The sequence below is a fragment of the Corvus cornix genome, chromosome Z (assembly GCF_000738735.6).
Source record: "Corvus cornix cornix isolate S_Up_H32 chromosome Z, ASM73873v5, whole genome shotgun sequence".
Taxonomy (NCBI): Eukaryota; Metazoa; Chordata; class Aves; order Passeriformes; family Corvidae; genus Corvus; species Corvus cornix.
Genome location: NC_046357.1, coordinates 32,973,082 through 32,996,756, shown reverse-complemented (window position 1 = coordinate 32,996,756; position 23,675 = coordinate 32,973,082). Strand labels below are relative to the sequence as shown.

Here is a 23,675-nt window from a genome sequence, read left to right as displayed (position 1 = left end):
GTAAAGGAACAGTAAAGTCAAACTCTTCCAGAATGTTAAAATATTTCCTTATATTCTGTTTATTCTTATATTCTCCCATGATAATAACAAACTTGGTATATATTAGTACTTCAAAATAAGCTTTAACACAAATTAAAAGCTAATATTAAATAGACATGTATATTTTCAAAATTTAAACACAACACATATTATTTTAACTGATCATAAATATAAAGAAAACATGATCTCATTACAAGTTTTAAACTTTCTCTTTTCCTATACGACTGAACTGACACCTTGTTGTTTCACCTAAGCACTTGATGAAGACTTTTCTCACAAACCTACATCCCTGAGGTGGAGCTTCAGTATCACAGATTTCAGCTGTTGATAATATGCAAGATTATATGCTTCTTTTTGCAGATCCCTAAACAAAATATGCATATGTTTTCAAAAAAGCAGTTGCAAGTGAAGTTTAGCTGCGTTTGCTTCAACGCTGTATATGTTTTTGCATGTGGTGTCATTCACACGATTCATCTTTGCTGGTATAAGAAAAACCTGAGATGCAGTAAGAAGAAGAAAAAAAAAAAGGTGTATTTTCTTGCTCATATCACAAAAACATGCATTTTTATTTATTTTTACTTACCATAGGCGGTGAAATATTTTCCTTAAACACAAGAAATATATTCTTTCTGTTGGAGAGCGCTTTTCCTAAGAAGCTATGCTATGGGAACGTTAACAATTGCCACTTCAAAGTAATAATATGTATTTCCATTCCAGTCATCTCTATGTAGTTGAGACACTTCACGTATAGCCAGGATTTATAAAAATGAGCAAATTTAACTGACCAAGATATCTATACTAGCTACTGAGCATATTGCCTAGACATTTGAGTGCAGACACATGGGAAACATCACCAACATAATCATTCAGCAGCCAAAAAAACAAGCTTGTTAATTTAAGTACTTCTATATGAATTCATGTAGCCTGTCTTCATGGGTACATTATGTCCTCTTCCTCCACTTGTCTCCTCATATCCATCAATACTCCCTTTAAGGGATGATAGACAAACACACAACGTTGTGTACTAGCAGTCTAAGATTCTCCTGTGACTATTCTTGTTTATTGAAAGTAAAGGGCTGTGTCAGTCAGTCCCGTCAGTCACCAAGTAAGATATTCAAATGTTAAACAGATTGGACATTGTGCAAGTTTCGTGCTGCCCAAGAACAGTTCCACAGTAAACTACACCAAAGACAAACGCTTTGCTGCCATTTTATCACCTGTTACAACAAAAATTTATTCACCCATGAGTTAGCTCACTTAATATTTCTTCTGTCCTGCTGGCTGCACAAAGAATATCTTTGGCTAAAGCAGTACACATATATGCTGAACTTCTAGGGATTTTTCATTTTAAGGCTTGGAGTGGCCAAAACTTATTCAAACCATGCCATTTGATACCACCCTTTATCTCTGGTCAAAACTGTTAGGAGGTTGTGGAGAGGGGTTTTTGCCTAGCTGTTTTCAATAGCTTATGTGGGGTTACACCAGGCTGGTGATTGGTCATTACTGGGGTTACCCAAGGCTCCACCTTGGGCCCAACTCTCTTCAGTATCTCCAAAAACAACCTGCATTCAGGACTCAAAGAGATACTAAGTCTCCCAGTGGGAGGAGCTGTCAACTCCCTTGAAAGTAGGGAGGTCCTGCAGAGACCTTGACAAATCAGAGAGAGAATGGGCAATCGCCAACTGTATGGCATTTAACAAGGAAATGTGGCAATTAACAAGGAAAAGTGTTGGATTCTGCTCCAGGGACAGGTCAGCCCGGGGTGTACAGACAAACTGGGGAACAAGATGCTGGAAAGCAGCGCCACAGAAAGGGACCTGGGGGTCCTTTTGGAGGGCAAGTTGAACGTAAGTCAGCAGTGCCCTGTCACCCAGGACGGCCGACTGTGCCCTGGGATGCATCAGGCACAGCATTGCCAGCCGGGCAAGGGAGGGGATTGTCCTGCTCTGCTCTGCACTGGGGCAGCCTCACCTCAAGTGCTGGGGGCAGTTTTGGGTGCCACAATATAAAAAAAAATACAAAGCTATTAGAAAATGTCCAAAGGAGAGTAATGGAGAAGAGTCTAGAGCAGAAGCCATACAAAGAGCAGCTGAGGTCACTTGGTCTGTTCAGCCTGGAGGAGAGGACACTGAGGGGAGACCTCATTGCAGTCTACGACTTCCTTGTCCACTGACAAGGAAGAGCAGGGGCAGGCACTGATCTCTTCTCTGTGGTGATCAGGACCCGAGGGAATGGCCTGAAGTTGTGTCAGAGGAGGTTTAGGTTGGATATTATGAAAAGGTTCTTCACCCAGAGGGTGGTTGGGCATTAGAACAGGCTCCCCAGGGAAGTGGTCACAGCACCAGCCTGACAGAGTTCAAAAAGTGTTTTGGCAATGCTCTCAAGCACATGGTGTGATTCTTGGGGTTGTCCTGTGCAGGTCAAGGAGCTGAACGTAGATGATCTTTGTAGGTCTCATCCAACTCAGGATATTTTGTGATTCTGTGATTTCTCTTCTTAGTCCAGCATAAAAAATTATTTATAGAAAGGTGTGTGAATACTTAATAAAGTCCCTTTGATACCACACACCAAATTCTTCCCCCAGGTTGCAAAAAGTATATATAACTTCACTCATTTGCTAGTTTCTCTGTGATGCAGTTGCATCTAATTTTGCTATGAGGTAAGACACTACTTTATCCTGCAAACAGTTTCTGATTATGTGACAATTCACAATACAAGTTCACCATTCTCCAATGTACATTGTTACTGCCTAGACTTTGAAGGGATCCAATAATGGGTGAACAACATTTCTGGAGACAGAACTGTTAATTTCTAATTAGTCTCATTACTAAGAATAACAAGGATTTTCTTCACTGCACCTCCACTGCAGCACCTTGCAGTTAACTTACTACTCTTAACCAGCACCTAATGGGCACTTATGTTTTCTGTTCAAATTGAAGGCTCCTCAAATACCACCAAATTCCACCTTTGTAAAAAACAGCATCTTCCACTGTCTTCACTTCATAGTATTTAAAAAATGTTTCCATTTTTGACCTGTAACTCCAGCATGTCTGACAATGCAGCTGTGATATTTTACCCACACTTAAACTCTACGATTTCAAATTGGAAAAAATATTAAAATTGAAAGACTAGCCTTCTGTACCTAGAGGTGATCACTGACACCTATTTATGCATTTCCACAGACCTCAACTTACAATTAGCATTCACCAGCACTATGCACCAAGGAACTAGGTCATTACATTTTCATCATCATCATCAAATAAATCAAATTAATTTGTACCACCATATTAAAGCAAACACTCGCTGCTCGTGTAATTTTCAAGCATCCAACAATGCTTTTAGTTTTGGTGTCTGTCCTGAAAAATGAATGAAAAAAAGCAGGAAGATGACTGGAAAACAAAAATGCAGGAAACAGCAAAAGCTTCAAGAAACAAGAAAGCAACCCCTATTTAAATGTTCTAATATTTTAAAATCCTTAAACATTTTAAAATTCTTATCCTCAAAATAGTGACCAAGGTTAAGCCGTTTTTAAAGTTGAGCAGTTAATGTATTTTAAATTTATTAAAAATTTTTAATAAGCAAATTTAGTAAAACAATCATGCCTAGTTCTTTTATCCATGAAGAAGTCAGGAAATTTATTCTTGCAAATGCTGATTACTGTATGCAAGGGTAGATTACTGTAGCAATTCTTTGTATGTAGCCTGTTTTTGAAAATCTAAGGATGGATAAAAAATAGATCTATAGTATTTCACCAATAAAATATTCTATCAGAACAGTCACAGATAGGAATTTCATTGCCATTGAGTATTCCTTACTATTAGCTACTTTAAAGGCCACTTAAATACTCCCATATTTTAAGTCTAAAGGTTGCATACAAAGGTAAAGGGGTATTGTAGTCTGTTTAGATTCTGTAACTAAAGTTCACATTCACTATTGACACTAAGGCAAAACTTTACTCTGCACAAGCATGATACACAGAACTGAAGCTAGCTTATTAAAAAATATCATCCTGGACAAATTTAAAATTTAAAAAAAAATCATATTTGACCAATTCACTGTTGAGAACAGCCATTTCTTTATCTCATTATGTGAAAGAACAGAAAAAGTCCAAACTACTAAAAATGAGAAAAGGAATACAAATTCACCACTCAGGTTATCATGAAGTGCTGGTATTCCATTACCTTTTTTTTATCCTTTCAATCATCAGCCTAACTTGTACTTATGGTAATGCACAGAGTTTATATTCTTGCTCATGCATTCTCTCAACACCTACTGTGACACTGGTAATTAACAATGGGCTTGCTCCAAACAAAATCCAATTTTAATTAGACCACATGTGAAAAATTATTTCCACTTCCTGTTCTGAATTACAGTCACAGAACTACAGAATCACAGAACAGGCCAGGCTGGAAGGGGCCTCAAAAGATAATCTGGTCCAACCTTTGGTGAGAAAGGGAGCCTAGATGAAATTATCCAGCACACTGCCTACCCACATCCTGAAAATCTCCCATAATCCCTGAGGAGGTTGATTTCCAGTGATTGACCATTCTCCTCACCATAAAAAATTTCTGTCAAGATGAAACCTTTCACTATGCAACTTGTACATATCAGGTTCCATGTGGCTCACCTTGAGAAACCAGGTCTACTGGGGGCTGATGGGGTCCATCTGTCAGACAAGGGGAAGAGCATCTTTGCTCATTAGCTTGCCAAACTGGTGAAGAGCTGTGCCAGGGGAGGTTCAGGTTGGATATCAGGAAGAATTTTTTCATTAAAAGAGTTGCCAAACATTGGAACAGACTGCTCAGTGTGGCAGTGCAAGTGGCTCCAGCCACTCTGTCTCCTGATGAGAATTTGGACAACCAGCTGTGGTGGTCAGCACCCCAAGTTTAGTATATCGCTTGCAGTTACGGGGAGAACCCATGATTCCTTTGTTCTGATATTTGTATGTTTTCCCCTGATAGGTTAATGGTTTCCCATCCCAGTTTTATGTATGAAGTTATGTATATGCATTTTCCTTGTTTAATATGCATATGTTCTAGAAAGTTCTTAGTTCCTCAATGCCCTATTGGATCCTTCCCCAAGTCCCTCCTATGTGTTGTTCCCATTGGTGCCCTTACTGTCGACCTTGCCTACTTGTCCCTATCCCATTGGATGTGATCCCTTTCCCTGCTTTTCCTATCCCCACTATAAAATCCCTGGACCCTTGTCAGGTCCTTGGCTCTTCGTCCCTGTCATTTCTCCAGAATAACCTCTGTGTGGAACACAAACAGAGAGTCCCCTCTCTTTACTTCTTTGCCTCTGCCACTGCGTGCACTCACATCAGCTCAAGGGGAAGCTCTCTTAGGTGAGGAGCATACCTTGTTTGCCTGTTCTTTTTATCTGTGCCTGCCATAGTGCAGATGGGTCCATGGCTAGAGCTCCAGGCTCTCTTTGGACTAGCACGCAGCACACCGTCAAGTGGCGCCCAAGCAGGCCAGGGACCCTTGCTGTTGGAGTTCCCTGCTCAACCTATGGCAGTTCTCAAAGGCCGAGAGTGAGTGCCTCGGGAAAGCTACTCCCTCCTGTAGCAGCACGCTGTTTTTTGGTCAGCGGTGCTCCAGGAGGCTTCAGTCTTAGCTCAAGACCGGCAGCAGAGGACTCTGGCAGCAGTTTTCAGTTTCTGGGACCTATCTTTCTGTGGTGAGTCTCTGAAATTTTTGTGTGGGGTCCCTGAGGTGGTTTCTTTTAAGTTTTTCTATTTTACTGCTGTCGGGGGTGAAGTCTGGTGCAGCTTTTGTGTTTAAAGACAGGCTCAAAGCCCTCACTGCACCAAAGGGAGGTTTATATCCAAGTATCCAAGATTCCCTAAAGGCGGGTGGGATGAAATATTCTAAAGGGTTGTTAAAGCAGTTCATTAGATGGGTCTTTCTTTACTTCCCCCAGGTGTCCCCTGAGTCAGTCAATTCACTTGCCTTTTGGGACAATGTGGGATTTAAGTTGAATGCCCTGAGGCAAGCAGGGGACACATCTGTTGCAAAGTTTTTTCCTTTGTTAGTTTTAATTTGTGCTGCTATTAAGAAAAAATGGGGGAATGAAAGTAAGACCCAGACCCAAGTTAAAGATGTTTGTCCTTCCCCTCAACCCTCTTCCTCTACCTGTTCTCCTAACTCTCTTCCCTCATCACTTGAGGGGCTTGGAGGTACAGAAAGCTGCCAAGCACAGGGCTGCCACTGTCTCCCTGGCACTCCAAGCTCTCCCCAGCCCCCCTCCCGTGGGGACACTGGCCATGCCCTCACGGACCCTTCCCATTCCCCATTTCCTCCTCCCTCTTTCCCAGTTAGTCCTGTGTTTCCACGTAATGGTGGGCGTCCACAAAAGGGTGGATGCCATGTGGTGACCCCCCATGCCTGTTTCTTCTCCCCACAATCCTTTTCATTCTCCCAACCCCTTCCTTCCACTCCCAGATTTCCCTGCGGCCTTGGGCCCCTCCTCTGTGTCAGGCCCCTCCCCTTGCATTGGGACCTCCCACACCTTAGGCCTGCCTCCTTATCCCGCACCTCCCACCTGTTGCCACTCCCTTCAGGCCTCACTTCCTGGTTCCCATGCCCCTCCTCCCTGTGACTCCTCCCATGGCCTAGCATCTGGTTCCCACGGCTGGGCTTCCAGTTCCCACAGGCCTGCATCCGGTGCTAACACCCATGCCAGATGCAGCCTGCATAACACCAGGAACACGGAAGCAGTGGCTGCTCCCTTTGCCGCACTGGTTCACCTCAGCCGCATGGGGATTAATCCCCAATGGGAGGCCTTCTCCTATCAGAACATCAAGGAGTTGTGCAAGACCCAAAAGGAATTTGGAAAGGAGAGCACTTACTTTAAGAGCCTCCTTCAAGCAACCTTTTCTACAAATATGTTAGTGCCTCACAACATCAAGACCATCTTGTCATGCCTTCTCCTCCCCACAGAATTCAAACTGTGGAAGAGAGAGTGGAAAAGGTTGCTTGAATGTCTCCTCCCAGCTCTTCAAGAAAACTATGCTGAGGTGACCTTTGACCACCTGTGTGGTGAAGGTGAGATGGCCAACCCTCAAGATCAGGCCAGGCAGATCCCAGCACCGGTGCTAGCTGCTGTGAAAGGACCCGCAGAGAAGGCATTGCTTTTAATGCCTTCTGAAACCCCCAGTCGCATCTTTGTGTCCATCAAACAGGCCCCTACTGAAATGTTTATACATTTTGTAGAAAGGCTAAGGCTAGCGGTGGGGAAGCAAATAACAGATCCAAAGGCCCAAGATGAGCTGTTACATCAATTGGCTAAAACAAATTCCAATGAGGTGTGTAAATGGATCATCTTGGGTCTCCCATTCCACCCTGCTCCCACCCTAGACCTTATGATAGAGGCCTGCACAAAGCTTGCAACCTTTGAAGATACAAAGAAAAACGGGGGAGTAGGAGGAGTAGTGAGAACTATGGAAGTGATGCCAACCCAAACGATGCCAGCGCAACAAGGCAGTGCACCAAGACAGAGTTCCCAAGTGATCTGCCACAGGTGTGGGAGGAGAGGCCATGTAGCGAGACAATGTAGGGCACCAACCCCCATTAACCAAAACAACAAGCCTGTCTCTGCAGACCACCACTCCATGCAGCCTCAGGGAAACTGAAGGGTCAGCCCGGGATGGCTCTGTGCGACGACAAAAATGGAGCCATCAAAGACCGCGACGGGCTGACACAACAACAACAAAAGACTAATACTGGACTTGACATTCCTTTGACTGCCAGCCAAGGCCTGTACCTCCTTTTGCCGGACTGGACATATGTAGCTGTAAGTTGCGATCACAACAACTCCAACAGGCAACTTTTCATGCATGGGACCACCACAGATACACCATGCAGATTGGAGATCATGCCCATTGTCAGCAAAGCAGACACCACAGGGGCACTCCAAATCCAAGTGAGATGCATTGCACCCCCATTCTTTATACCATCAGGTTGTGTCCTTACCTGAGCCACCACCCTACCACAATCTCCTTGGGGATGCTCTCCATCAGTGGGATGGGTCGAGCTGGTGAGGGGGGACAGACCCATGATGGAGTGCAAAATGTATCTCGAGGACAGTAGTGTCGATTTGAGAGGCATGGTCGACACAGGTGCAGACGTCATGGTCATTTCTAAGACCCAGTGGCTGTCACGTTGGGAGTTGCAGCCTGCAGATAGTGTTGTCAAGGGCATAAGTGGATCTACAGCAGCGAAAATGAGCAAAAATGTTGTGCAGGTAGAGGGACTGGATGGGCAATTGGCAACCATACGCCCATATGTTACCGATTCTGGTTTCGCATCGTGGGGTAGAGATCTCATGGCGCAATGGGGCGCACGTGTTGAGATACCTGCCAAGCGGCAGGATTTTTAATTGGGGCCACTGTGGAGCGCCCAACCCAAGCACTCCATTGGAAAACTGATTTGGCTGTTTGGGTTGATCAATGGCCCCTTTCTGAAGAAAAATTAAAGCACTCAATCGGCTTGTGGACGAGCAGCTGGCCAAGGGGAACACAGCACCTACCAACTCCCCTTGGAGCTCCCTGGTATTTGTTATCTGCAAACCAGGTAGAGACAAATGGCGGCTCCTCCACAACCTGAGAAAAATCAATGATGTCATTGTCGACATGGGACCCCTACAACCCGGAATGCCCTCTCCTGCAATGCTTCCAAGACATTGGAAGCTAATTACCATTGACATAAAACACTGCTTTTTTCAGATCTCCTTGCACCCTGACAATGCACCTTGGTTTGCTCTCTCGGTTCCATCGATTAACCAAGAAGCTCCCATGTGGCGCTACCATTGGAAGGTCCTTCCTCAGGGCATGAAGAACTCGCCCACAATCTGCCAATGGTATGTTGACAGCATCCTGTCACCTGTACGCCATGCTGCCCCAGGGGCCATCCTCCTTCACTACATGGACGATGTCCTCATTTGTGCCCTGATAACAATAGCCTGGAGTGGGTCTTCAAAAAAGTGAAGTGACTGAGGCCCTAAAGGTACATGGGTTCAAGCTCCAGGAGGAGAAAATCCAACACGTCTCCCCCTGGAAGTACCTTGGCCTCAAGATCTGTGAGACAACTATCATTCCCCAGCTCATTAAGCTAATAGATAATCCAAAGGCTTTGCAGGAGCTACACCAGCTGTGTGGGTCCATCAGCTGGGTGAGGACCTGGCTCAGGATCTCCACCGAGGACCTTGGTCCCTTGTTCAACCTCTCGGTGGAGACCGAGACCTGAAGTCGCCAAGGACCCTCACAGCAGAAGCCAAGACATCGCTTCTAAAGGTGCAGCGGGCACTGGAGGAACAGAAGGCCCACAGGTGCGAGCTGAGACTGCCATTCCAACTTGCAGTCTTGGGAAAGTTTCCACACCTTCATGGCATTCTTTTTCAGTGGGACTTGGAGTCGGGGGACCCCCTCCTTATCATCGAGTGGGTGTTCCTCCCTCACCAGCCCAGTAAGAGTCTCACCACACCACAGGAGCTCATGGCTCAACTTATCATGAAGGCCAGAACACGCCCCTATCTATTACTTCTGAGACCGTGGAGTACCTACTCCAAAGCAATGCAAATTTACAGTTCACACTTGATAGCTACCCGGGACAGGTTTCTGTGCATTATCCAGAACACAAAATTTTTATTTGACCTTTAGCCTGATCCCACATGAAATTCAAAGCAGAAAACCACTCGATGCTTTGACCATTTTTACAGATGGCTCTGGGAGATCGCAGAAGTCAGTCATGACTTGGCGAAATCCCAAGACACGAAGTGGGAGTCCAATGTCGAAGTGGTATCTGGGTTGCCATAAATTGCAGAATTAGCCACTGTGGTCAGAGCTTTTGAGAAATTCAAAGAACCTTTCAATTTGGTTACAGATTTGGCCTATGTTGCAGGGGTAACTATGCGGGCTGAAAATGCCTTGCTTAAAGGAGTCTCAAACAAAAAGATCTTTGGCCTGCTTGCAAAATTAATCTGTCTTATCTCCCACCAAGAGCAGCCATACTATGTAATGCATGCGAGGTTGCACACCAGCTTTCCAGAGCCTATAGCGGAGGGCAATTGTAGAGCGGATGCTTTGGCCATGCCTGTCCGGCATGTCAACCTGCCAGACACTTTCCATCAGGCTAAGCTGAGGCATGAGAAGTTCCACCAAAATGTGCCCGCCTTGGTCTGGATGTTCCGCCTCACCCGTGACCAGGCGAGAGCCATTGTGGTGACTTGCCCCAACTGCCAAAGACACCAACTTCCATCTCTTGGCAGTGGGGTAAATCCTAGGGGACTCAATAGCTGTGAGGTGTGGCAAACCGATGTCACCCACTTCCTAGCTGGCTCAAGTACCTCCATGTGTCAGTAGACACATTTTCCAGGGCTGTGTTTGCATCAGCCCATGCCAGTGAGAAAGCGGCTGATATGGAGAGGCACCTGGTCCAGGCTTTTGCCACACTTGGTGTCCTGCAAACGATAAAGACTGACAATGGCCCCGCATATGTGTCAGCATGGCTACAGAAGTTTCTGCAGTCCTGGGGAATCAAGCACACCACCGGCATTCCACACTCGCTGACAAGACAGGCGATCTTCAAAAGAACTCACCAATCACTAAAAGGACTCCTCGAGCGGCAGAATGGGACTTACGAATTCAATTCACCTGTTGTTCGTCTGAGCCAAGCCCTCTTCACTCTGAACTTTCTCAACTGCACCTTTGAGGAGCCCAATCCACCTGTCCTGAGGCACTTCTCCAACGAAACAAGAGGGAGACTAAAGGAGAAGGCGTCTGTGCTCGTCTGGGACCCAGAAACCAAGGAGGTACAAGGACTGTATGACCTAGTTACTTGGGGACGAGCACATGCATGTGTCACTACACCCTCTGGACCACGCTGGATTCCCAAGAAATGGGTCAAGCCCTACATTCCACCAAAGACAGTCGAGGCCGGCCCCAGCAAACATCAGGACCTTTCAGAAGACAGCAATCCCAAAGACATCACAATGGCTGCATGGAGGAGGAAAAGAGACCCATCTGATGACAAGGTCACGAACGAGCAAAACTCTCTCTTCGTTTGGTACCTTGACCCTTACCCTATTTTCTATCCTATTTTAATCAATCTTCCTTCTAAAAAGGGGGGATCAGAATGGGATTTGTCAAGTTTATTTTGATTTGTGCTGAGTTTCGTGGTTTTCCTTTGTCATGCACTTTAGTAATATTATGTTTATATATTTCAGAGAAACGCTATCCCAAACACCCGGTACCCAGCATGCTCAGTCCGTTCAGTTATCTTCTGCTGCTGTCCCTGGTAGTCTCCTGGATGACAATGCCAGCCTTGGCATGGATCGCTCCACAGCCCCAAAGAAATGTCTGGGTCACCCTGGCCAAAGCTGTGAAGCTGGACCATCTGTGCCTCCTGATGGCGGATATGAATAATCCCCTGTCGGCTTGTCTGGTTGGGATTCCTCTTGCCCCATCCATCTACCCCACTCCTAAGAGGGGGCCACCTCCACCTAACCCGCTGAGCCAATGGGATGTGTGGACGAAGACCCGTCCACACGCACCAGAAGAGCCCCAAGAATTAGTGCTGCTGGGGTCCTCCCCAGCCCCTTGTTGTATCATCTTCAATTACCAAGGGGCCAGAGGAGTAAATATAGTTATCAGACACTCAGAAATAGATTATGACACCGAACACTGGTGCAATCAGATCACCAACACACAGTCTATGTCCACTGACAAACCCATTAGGCTCCAGCAGGGTGACTTCCTCCTCTGTGGAGGTCAGGCCTGGGCGGGAATCCCCTCTTGTATTTGAGGAGGGCCGTGCATGCTAGGGCATGTCTCCCTGCTGGCACCCAACAAACTCCAAATTTTTGACTGGCAAAATGAAACAAAAATAACCACCCAACAATCTGATCCAAATTGTAACTTTGAGATTATTAATTGGCTACAAAAAGAACAATCAACCAACTCCCTCTCACTGCCTTGGGTGGCGGCAGTGAAAGCTTTTGGGAGCATCAAAAATGCTGGGTGTTGGCTTAGAAGGCATGTCCTTTCAACATCCAAAGTGTTAACCGACTTCCTCGAAAACGAGGAGATAACCAGACAAACCACATTATCAGCCAGAGCCTCCACTGACCTCTGCCTGTTGGCACACAGCCATGGGTGTCAAGACCACGCGGGGTTGTGCTGCCGGGACTTGCCACCAAACGGACAGTCTATCCAGGCTGCCATCCAGGAAATCAAAGAAGAGCTACACAAGATCTGACAGGAGTCAGAAGACTGGGCCAATACTCTGCTGAAGAACTTTGGGTTATTGGGATGGGTAGCTTCTATTGTTAAATCCATTATTTGGTTTATATTAATTTTCTTTCTCATAATTTTTAAGTTGCTTTTAAAATTTTCTTGTTGCTGCCACCACACAGTCCCTTTCAAAAACAAAGGGGGCGATGTGGTGGTGCAAGTGGCTTCAGCCACTCTGTCTCCTGATGAGAATTTGGACAACCAGCTGTGGTGGTCAGCACCCCAAGTTTAGTATATCACTTTCAGTTACGGCAAGAACCCATGATTCCTTTGTTCTGATATTTGTATGTTTTCCCCTGATAGGTTAATGGTTTCCAATCCCGCTTTTATGTATGAGGTTATGTATATCCATTTTCCTTGTTTAATATGTTCTAGAAAGTTCTTGGTTCCTCAATGCCCTATTGGATCCTTCCCCAAGTCCCTCCTATGTATTGTTCCCATTGGTGCCCTTACTGTTGACCTCGCCTACTTGTCCCTATCCCATTGGATGTGATCCCTTTCCCTGCTTTTCCTATCTCCACTATAAAATCCCTGGACCCTTGTCAGGTCCTTGGTTCTTCGTCCCTGTCATTTCTCCAGAATAACCTCTGTGTGGAACTCTTTACTTCTTTGCCTCTGCCACTGCGTGCACTCACATCAGCTCAAGGGGAAGCTCTCTTAGGTGAGGAGCATACCTTGTCTGCCTGTTCTTTTTATCTGTGCCTGCCATAGTGCAGATGGGTCCATGGCTAGAGCTCCAGGCTCTCTTCGGACTAGCACGCAGCACAGCATTAGCTCAGGGCCGTGGTGGAGTCACCATTCCTGGAGGTGTTCAAGAAATGACTGGACGTGGCTCTTAATACCATGGTCTAGTTGACATGGTGGTGTTTAGTCGTGGGGTATGCCCAGCCCCTGCCCTGGAGGGATCTCTGCTGAGATAAGAGATTTCACAATCGCCCAACAGGACTCCCTGGAAAGGCAACCACTTCTTTGGTCACGGCGAGAAAAGACAGACCCACAATCCTTTAGGAGACCCTATGCAGATCCTTCGTAGCCCATTGGTCTTTACCCATCCCAGATCCTCTGTAACCCATTGGTCCTCACCTATCCCCTGTATCCCTATAAAAGCAAGCCCTCTGCCCCTGTGGGGGGGAGAGTTCTCATCCCTGGCTTTCCCCTTTGCCGGAGGGGACCAACAATAAAGCTACCTTCGTGCGGAACCAGCCACACAAGTCTCTTGTCTCTCCCTGGTCTGGCCTGGAGGCTGCCCTGCAGAGCTGAGCTGAAATCACGAGCTGATAATCACTAAAGAGCTGACAGCTTCTGCACGGGCCCTCCTAGCCAGCAGCTGAGGGAAGACACTGGGCCTCCGGAAGGTGATTCCTTTCGGGACCATCTCCCCGGACCGGTCACCTCTTCCTGGGTCAGAGCTACTGACCCCATCACCAGCTGTAATAACTGGCGCCTATTAGATGTACTTGATGATCTCAGGTCCTTTTCCAACCTTAATGATTCTATTATACTGCCCATGTAAGCTGTGGATGACCCATCCATGGCACTGTTCAAGGCCAGGCTAGATGGGGGTTGGAGCAACCTGGTTTAGAGGAAGGTACCCCCGCTCATGGCAGTTGATACTAAATGATCTTCAGGGTCCCTTTCAACCCAACCCATTTTATGATTCTATTGCCTCTTCTATTTTCCATGTGTCTTATTCTGAAGAGAGCTTCTGCCATCTTTGTAGACACTGTGTAAGAACTACACAGTGAAAAATTGTCCTCAGTCTGTCTTCCTTCATAGGGCAGGTTCTCCAGCCCTTTGGCCATCTTCATAGTCCTCCTTTGGACCTTCTCCAATCTGTCCTTGTCTTCCTTAAATTGTGGAGACCAGAACAGGAGCACAGTCTGACAAATGCTGATTAGAGTGAGACAAACGCTTAATTTTGGCCTACACAAAATGTAAGTTAAACACTGGATTACACATTTCCAATTCTACTTAAGGTGTTCCTTCAACTTCAATACTTACTGGTTTTTGCCAATTCTCAATCCTTTGTTGGAAAATGCAACTTGGTTATACAAACAGCATGCAGAGCTAAGTGGTAACACCTCTAATAGCAAGGGAAGATAGAGAAATCTTATCCATAAAACATGGTAGGCAGAATTGCAGTATTTTATTCTGTAAAGGTGTCTCAAAGCTGGGGTATATGTCATCTGGACTCGAGCTTGTTGATACACCAGAAATTCTATTCTGAGGCACAACAAAACTGTATCTGGCCCACTGTCTAGATTCCAACAGTGGTTTTCAGCAAGTGTGTGCTACCTAAGTATTAGAAATTAGACATGTAGAAACTGTTCTTCCCTGATAGGTACTCTTCAGCTGATTTAGTAGTTTCTGTGACTTCTACTACGCATGTTTTGCAATTACCTAGTACACAATGGACAGGAAACTAAAACCTGGAAAATCTATCAACAGCAAGACAGAGTAAGTCTAATACCTTACTACCATGAAAACTGCCAAAGAACGTAACAACACAAAAAGAAAGGTTATCCAGACACTTCCTTTTATTAGGACACTGAAACAGTTTAATGTACAAATGCTTTGTGTTAGTTGTAAATATTTCCTCTATTTAAGCAGCATTTACAGCTCTGTACATTTACATGTGTACTTCTCTAGTCATCTTAAGATGCAAGACACTTTTGCGGTAGCAACTTCATAGATCAGTGAATGCCAACACTCCACAACCCTGTTTAAAATAATAAAGTCCAGATGGAGTGACAGAAAGGAGACAGTACACCATTCTGTGCATTGACTGGGTTCATATTTCAAAAGTGGAAAAAAAAAAAAGTTACTCAGCCATACATCTCTTTCTTTCTTAATACCCTCCTTATGCATTTCACCTCCTATCCAAAAATAATGATTACTATAATAAACAGAAAAGGCATCTGTAGTTTTTCCTGTAAAAACCACAAAACGACACAAATAGCAATCATTTATTTTTAAATATTCAAGGAAAATAAATCTCTTTGTTTAAAATAAGTATATATATATATATCACATAGACATGTTTCTTCAAGCTAAAATATCTTCAAAGTATAAATGCTTTCCAGTCTATCCCACATATTGCAAAAAATTGCTTCCATCAAGACAATTTCAATAAATGGCCAGCTTTTTACAGTTAAAATGCCTTCCTTCTCAACTACCAGGTATTAATCTTCAATTAAAAAAAAATTAACAACATTTATTTTTGATCACTAATTAAAATACTGGATCTATTATCCACTTAGCTGAAACTCTGTTCCAAATATCTGGCAAAGCAAAATACATAAATTGATTGAAATAAAATTTATTTTCAAAAGATACTTTGAAGTTTGGGATAAGGTCTTTGTGTTTGATTCATCTCACAGTATCCCACTCAATACCTTTCCACTCAACTCCAGTCTCATGCTCACATCTGAAGAAATGGATGGAAAAATCCCACTTCATCCAAACATAACTACAAAGTAACTAACACAGATTTGTTCATATATCTATCAGCCAAGAGCACTGGGCAGTTAAGCACCTTAACAGGCTTCTGATTTTTCAAATGTCAGACGTTTAATCAGAATCACGTGCTGTCTCCCTAACCCCAATCAACATTTTTCCCCAGAGCCACCCATTTCTTCATCTGCTTGCCATGTCAGAGACATTTATCAAAAAACTCAAAATGAAGAGGAGCCAGACATGCTTAAACTGACCAGGAATATTCCTCTCCACCAGTTACATCTCGTAAGTGTCTTTATTTCTCACAGAGACCATACATATAACCTGTCAGTAAAACACACACTACAACAGCACTTCAACTGCTATCAACCAAGGTATTCACTTTACTGTGATCCAAATGCTTCTTTCCTATACACTGGCAAACAGTAAAAAAGGACAAAGGCAGTTTTACCAATGTTTTAATGGTGGGTATGTGTTTGTCAAATGAATCAGATTATGGCATCTCTTAGCAACATTTCTGAACTTTTATTTCATCAGAACCAATTAGTCACAGCTTTGAAATTGCTAGAAATTTCACTCTGCTTCTTGCTACTTTAGTTGTTATCACTGCATTTAAAAGCAAAAATACCCAACAAAACAAGAACAAAAATAACAACACAAATCCATTTATCTAAAAATTATTGCTAATTCTCTAAGCACAACAAAAATTCCACCCCATTTGCAGACAACCTAAAATAAAATGCGAGAATTAAATATAGATTTTGCCACCTAGGATTTCAATGGCAATTGTTATTTGCTTACCTTCCCTTTGCTTTATCTTAACTCCAAAACTATTTATTTGCTGCACTTGAATCAAAGTACCTCATTTGTTCCAAGTTTATACATCAAAGGCTTGACTTTACTCGAATATGCAGGTTTCAATTATCAAACCAAAAATGGCTCAAAAGCTCAAAGTAGAGCGATAACAATTTCCATTTCTCACAGTCTCTGAGGGTCTTCAAGATGACTGTTCGGCACTTCAGTTCCAGTCTGTAAAATGGGAGTCAGTTCATTCTGCACATTTTTTTTTCTTTTAAATTGTTGGCTTCTCACTGGCTTTTACTCACAGTTAACAGAGAAAACATAAATGTCAGTGAAATAGGAATACTCTTTCACATTGGGATGAAGGCTTTTCTACATTGCACAGATACTGATTTGACTATTTCAAATGTCAAGGAACAATCACAAAAGTGCCCCAACACAACTTTAGATATTCTATCTGAATGTACACAGCTGAAAAGTTTTGAAAGCCAGCATAAAAACAGTCTCTATGAACTGGAGGCAACATAGACTATGCTCATGTAATGTAGAATATTCAGCAATATATGGTCAACCATATGTTGCATTGCTACAAAATCCAATTGCATAAGTAAAAATCTAAATCAAACATAATTAACTTTGTATTTAACAATGATGTTTCTCAAAAATAGTCCTGTAATCCTTGTAGTAGCAACCAAAAAGGCACATAAGTACAAAACAACTCAACACATATTAGGTAGAATACAAAATTTTTAGACAGGCATTCTTAAAGCAAAATCTTGAAATAAAAAGCTGTATTTTTTGTTTTATAAAAAGGTACATACTTCCTTACCAGTTTCCTGATTGAAGTAAAGTGTCCATATGTGCAATGTCCATCTGTGCTTACTTAAAATCCTGACAGCACAACCTCCAGGTACTACTATCAATTTACTTGGGAATTTTATGTGCAAAGATTGAGTTGTGTTTCAGTAGTATTTGTACCATCTAAACTTTTAGTAGCTATCTGTGAGTCTTCCCTTCTAAGGTATAGATGTTTAAGATAAAACTAAGCACACATCATTTTTGTGTTTAAAAGCAGTTTGACTAAGCTAGTATTTAGCTGCTGTTTCAAAACCTTGGTTCATTTTCCATGTTGCCTATTACTCCTCTTCAAGACTGGTACAAAGCTCCCCTATCTGAACATACTGCATTGGAATTACATAAGTTTCACAATTCAGAGGTTTGAATTTAGATATTTTAAAGTTAATAATATGAAAAACCTCACCCATAATATCAAACATGCATATAATTACACATGGAATGCTGGAAGCAAATAGTATTTGATATGAATTTACTGGTTAGACAATAGAATTCTCTGGCCAGGCTTTCTTAAAACCTGGCTGCCAAAAATGGTTAGAGAAAGATATATAAACAAAAAGAGCTGAAGTTCTTCCCTCCTATAATTCAATAATAAATGACATAATATAGCACAAAATTATATCTTAATGTGTTATTTTCTTCCTTTTGGAAGAAGTATTAGGAACAGTGTATTTTCATCTGGAAGGTGGGGAGGAATAATTCCTTGAAACTTATTTGAAGTTTCCACATTCTGAGAAAATGCAGAGAAAACAATACATTTTACATGGTTTGGGGTGAAACTGAATATTCATACACATTTTTGAGAATGTTTAAGGGTTTGAGGAAATAAATTTAAAACTTTTTATATTAAACATATGAAAGAGTCATGAATGCAACAGTGATATCCCATTTTAAGTAATGCTAATAAATGGTAGAGTTTGAACTGGAACAACACTGTGTTATTCAGCAACTCCAAAATTCAGCATTCTTCCCCTCACTGCATTTGTACCACTCTAGAACAATTTTGGTAGTCAGATTTCAATGCCATCAGTGGAAGAATCTGGAAGTCACTGTACAGTGTAAAACACTTATCCTGATAATGTGGGGAAAGAGGAATCCAAAAACAGCCGTCTAATTCAATACAGACTGTGCAGCTTCCTTAAGAAGTGATGCAGCTTTGTCCAGTTCTTGTTCTGTTTGTTCCACTGTTATCACTACTCGAATACTAGAAAAAGAAAACCAGAACATACACAGTAAACTTTAGTCCTAGACTTCAGCTTTAGAATTGTTTCGTACTAATTTCAACACATTAAGATCGCTATCTGTAGGGAAATTATTACAAATTCAAATTCAACCAGAAACAAGACATACGACTAAACAGACGTGGTCAAACTACTTTTTTGCCCCCGCTCTGCTACCCTGCCATACACATTGCTGAAATCTGTTATATTTTTTACCTACAGAGGTGCAGCTCATGGAAATGTGCCTGCTAACAGGCTACATGCTGATCCCCAAGATACAGGTAGTTTTGATACATTTATTTAATGGTACTAGCAACCTGTAACAGTCACTGAATATATGCATCAAAAATGGGGCCTCTTCCATTTTTTTAAGAACCAACTATTTAATCCAGTCCACTGAACAAAACTCCATCTTTGTACGAAAAGAGATGGAGAGCCATACACAATAAAAATCAAGTAACACAGTAACTTTCTGCTAACCTGGGTGGAGGAAGACATTTTTCTTCTTTCTCCAGATAGCGAGCCTGTGTTAACGCAATACCACTATTCATGCACTACAAATAAAGGAAATACAGCAGTCATCCTGGGAATTTCTGATGGCTTATCTATTTGATCACCAAATACATATAACTAGCTTTTATTAATCTAGTGTCAAGATAAATGCAAGTTCTTTCCCAAATGGAGGTTGGGAAGGTTGTGCAAAATCATTTCTAATTTCAATACAGCTTTAACACATAAAACAGTTTATGGTGCAGTGTCTTTAGTTTTCATCTCCATGTAATCAGGCAAACATACCGTATTTATCAGGCAATTAAATCATATTTAAGCATATTTACAAGGAAATTAACTTCAGAATTTCTTTGTTGTGTAGTCTTGTTTATCTGCCACCTGATATATAAACCTTTCCATTAACCCCCACCTCCCCATGTGGGACAAAGAGAACCAATATGTATTGAAGAAGGGAAAAATACTACATATAGAATATGAGATTGTTCACACATAAAAAACACAAGTTCACAAACTCAAAGAAGCAAAGGTTGACCTTAAATGGTTAAAGTGCACCTCCAGAACACAGTTCTTATTAACATTATAAAAGTTGTCTAAGCAACAGTTTTATATGCAGATTTGAGCACTGAAATAGAGAACAGGAAATAATTATTTCCTGAAGTAAAAAGTCTAATATATCCTTTTTAATCCAGAGCTACAGACCTAACTATCGGCAGCAAGAAATGGTGAGAAGATGATCTTTAATAGAGCAGTATTATCAGTAAAGAAACTGAGTTTCTTGCAGCATTCCTGCAAGATAATTCAACAAGTTACCCAACAAGCCTCCCTACCCTTCCTTCATTATTAACATTCAAAGTCAATGATATATTTTAATTACTATGGGGACACTTACATAATCCACAACTCTTTTGAGTAACTTCACATCATTCTCTCTAGATCCACAGCTCTCCTCCAACTGCAAGTGCAATGCTGGAGAAAAAGATTCTCCCACTACTTTTAAACCAGAAATCCTAAAACAAATAAAAAGGCTTTGATGTACATCCTACTTGAAGATGTGTTGAAATTCTAGATAACAAGTGTTTCCCCTTTCTAGGTGGTGAGTGAGAAAAGATGGATATTTCACTTTACTGATACTAATGCAGACAAAACATATGTGCATTTCAGCTTGCATTACACAAAGATAACAAAACTTGTCAAGCGAATGTTTTTATTAAGGAGTTTCAGTACATTTGTATAACAAGAGTTACTCATCCTTTTGCAAAAAGAATTAATCATTCAAAAATTCTTAAAGAATCCTTATGAAGATATAAGAGCAATGTCTGTGTTAGGCCTCTAAGTTGCTGATAAAAACCCAGCGAGCTAGGTCAAGTCTTTCGAGTCTACACTAAGAACAATAATAAATTTTTTTATCATTTAAGGGATAAGAAGGAGCAAAGGTTTTGCTTGGAGGTTTTGAAAGATTTGGAAAGATTTATGATTTTAAATTATTTCCTGTAGAAAATCTTTACAGCATCATCTGTCACTTAGTCAGAAGCTCCTCTAAAATTAGTTATATGACTTAGAATTGTTCCCTAAACTGTACATAGAAACAGGTGTTATTTGGGTTTCTAGAATTTGACTGAATGACTGCCATTTGATTGTCATTGTCCTGACACATCACACACAATCAGGACTGAGTTATTACCATCCAAAAATCTGTATCCAATATCCAAGCAAGACCTCTGGTCCCCAAAATTAACAGGTCATATAAATGCATATCAATTATGAGGTGTAATTTTGATTTCTGGACTTTGATAAGCTTGCTTAACACACCTTTTAAGAAGACTGGGATAATTTCATGGTAGTATGATTTCAAAGAAATTAGTATAATTAATCATGCATTAGAGATTTTGTATGAGTGTTTTTAAAGGTTATTAATTTCTGGGATATGCAACAGAAAATTATTCAGGAAGAAGAATTGTAAAATACAATTGCACAATTATTGCACATTAAATGATTGTTGAGTATCACAGCAATTTCTGTATCTTTCTAGTATCAATACCTGACAGGAAAAAAAAAGCAGTTAGTCAGTATAGTCGTGTTTTAAAACAGCATTGTGTTAGGAAATTTTAAACCTTATTTTTCAGATAAATTCTAGCAATTTTCTATGTGTCTCCGGAACAACGGGTAATTTTTTACTATTTTAATGTTCAAGTCAAATATGTAAGAACAATATTGTATTCAAGGTGACTGAAAGGTCCACTGGGTTGTCTGAAAGAGTATCTGCTAAGCTTCATTCCAAATGCTTTTATTTACACAATTTTCAAAATGCTTTATCAACACTTTGTGTTGCTGAGAGCTACCACACTCTCCTGAAGATTTTAATGTGTAAGAGATTGCTGACTTCCTCACTAGCCTTAAGGTATAATCTCACTTAAAAACCTGTGAGGGATTTAAAAAACGTGGACTCTTTTTAGTAGCGTAACAGACAGTTGGGAAAGAATACTATTCCTCCTTTAATACATACATAATTGAGAGTACATATCCCACGCTAAGCATCTGTAAAACCAGAAACAGATTTGGACAAGAAAAGTTCTTTAAAGTTGGCATTATAAAGGCATAGCCAAATAAAAGCCTAAAAAGCCCCAAACGCCACACTTACCCCTGTAAAGCTTTGTGAATTCGTTCGCATTTAGCCCGGAGAGTCTGAAAAATGTCTACATACAAAAAAACAACAAGAAAACAAAACATTACAAAAAAATCCAAAACAAAACAGAAAAAGAAAAGGCTTAGATTTCCTGTTTCTACTTTCTATTTCTCTAAGATTTCAAATATAGCATCTGGAATCAAAGGTATGTATATCTCTTAAACTACTAAGTCTCTTTACTACTCTTCTTAATGTTCCCGATTCCCACTTCTGCCAGGAAATGACAAGCTTTTAAGTCCTGACAAATGCACTACTTCCCTTTATCTCATTACTCCAGCTGCATATGGAGCTGCTGCTGTTCATGACCATATGGAAATGATGACATAAACACTTTGTAATGGGACTGAAATGGCAGGTCCAATTTATAAATATCCATAAATATCTATTGCCATGCAGGTGCTGCTCATTGATCCTATCCCCAGTTCACTGCAGATTCCTTAAGAGGAAACTGACTCCTGGATCTCCAAATCGTGGCTCCTTTCCTTGGTGAAGGCTAAACCTACACTACACCTAACAGCCCTGTAACTTACTCTTAATTTTTTCTTGATTCTATTTCACTTCAGAGGACTGGGCATGGGCTACCCAGTAATTTTCATTTATTTGTCACAAATTAAATACTGCATCTCTGCAGATGTCCTCCAATCTGTTGATGCAAATGAAGGTTAAAACCTTCAATACACAATTTGGCCAATTTTGTCCTCATGTGCCTCTCAGCCCGTCCACTTCCTAAAAAAAAATAAAATGAAAGTAAAATTCCTTCCCAGATGTTCTAGTGGCAGGGATTTGGCAGCGCTGTGGCCTGGGTTCAATTCCCGGTCAGGAAAAAGATTTTTCAAGGCCAGGTTGGATGAGAGTCCTGGTCTAGGTGTCCCTGCTGATGACAAGGGTGTTGGAACTAGATTATCTTTAAGGGCTTTTCTAGTTGACTCCTAGAGCAGAAATTTCTACCTGCCGACTTTATACAAATGCCCTGTATTTGGTCCTGCAAAATTGCAGGCAGTTTGCACCCTGATCATTCCTGAGACTCTTGCCTGAATGCTTAACTAGAGAAGGAAAAAAACCTAATTATATAGTGCAAGTGGAAAGGAGAGGGTTGTTCAGTCCTGAGGAAATATATTACCATTTGTTTCTATTTAACCTTCTCTTCCTTCATTTGTGCTGAAGGAATGTTTTTAGGGAAGAGGCATATCACTGATCTAAGCAGCAGAATAAAAATTTCTTATTTGCTTTTTAAAACCACCCGTGTCCCTCTTAGCCTCAAATAACCAGCTTATTTTCAGCTGTAAGAAGGAAAGGGAAGGAAAGACTGAAGAAGAAAAGCAGAGTGGGAAATAACATGAAGAAAACAACATGCATGCAAAATTAATTAGCAAAAAAATAAAGAGGACATCAGAGTAAAAAGGTGAGGAATAAAAGTAGGGAGAAGTTCAACTTATTAGTCTGGGGTGAATTAAAACTGAAGGACAACATTTTCCTGAATTATGTACCTGGATTATCTTCCATAATATTCAGAGCCTCAATAGCAGCAGCAGCTAACAAAGGAGGTAGGGAGGCAGAAAAGCAATAGCCTTGACCAGACAATCGCTAGGGGAGAAAAGGAAAAAAAAAATTTTTTTACAGTAATGTAGACAATGTTTTAAAAAGTAATTCATGTACATATAAACAGCCTCTCCTCCACACCTACAAGTACATGTAAGGATTTCAAAGCAGGTCTCCAGTTCATCTACAATATTTCATAGAACCAGAGTGTTTCTGTATAGAATCAAATACTGCATAATCATCTATATCATACTTGCTAACTGAGAGCAATAACTAACTCTTA

The 23,675-nt window shown here is 41.6% G+C and overlaps 1 protein-coding gene across 1 annotated transcript in view; it reads right to left on the bottom strand.

Annotated features, from left to right (window-relative positions):
• Nucleotides 1-14,842: 14,842 nt before the first annotated feature.
• SPTLC1 (serine palmitoyltransferase long chain base subunit 1) overlaps nt 14,843-23,675 on the bottom strand; it is a 34,139-nt gene continuing 25,306 nt past the window's right edge. Inside the window, exons 11-15 of the mRNA XM_039567066.1 lie at nt 23,341-23,437; nt 21,809-21,863; nt 20,060-20,177; nt 19,141-19,214; nt 14,843-18,644 (exon numbers count right to left, since the gene is read on the bottom strand). Of these exons, the coding sequence (XP_039423000.1) occupies nt 18,551-18,644; nt 19,141-19,214; nt 20,060-20,177; nt 21,809-21,863; nt 23,341-23,437 (438 nt within the window). The 3' untranslated portion in view covers nt 14,843-18,550. The remainder of the gene's footprint in view (nt 18,645-19,140; nt 19,215-20,059; nt 20,178-21,808; nt 21,864-23,340; nt 23,438-23,675) is intronic.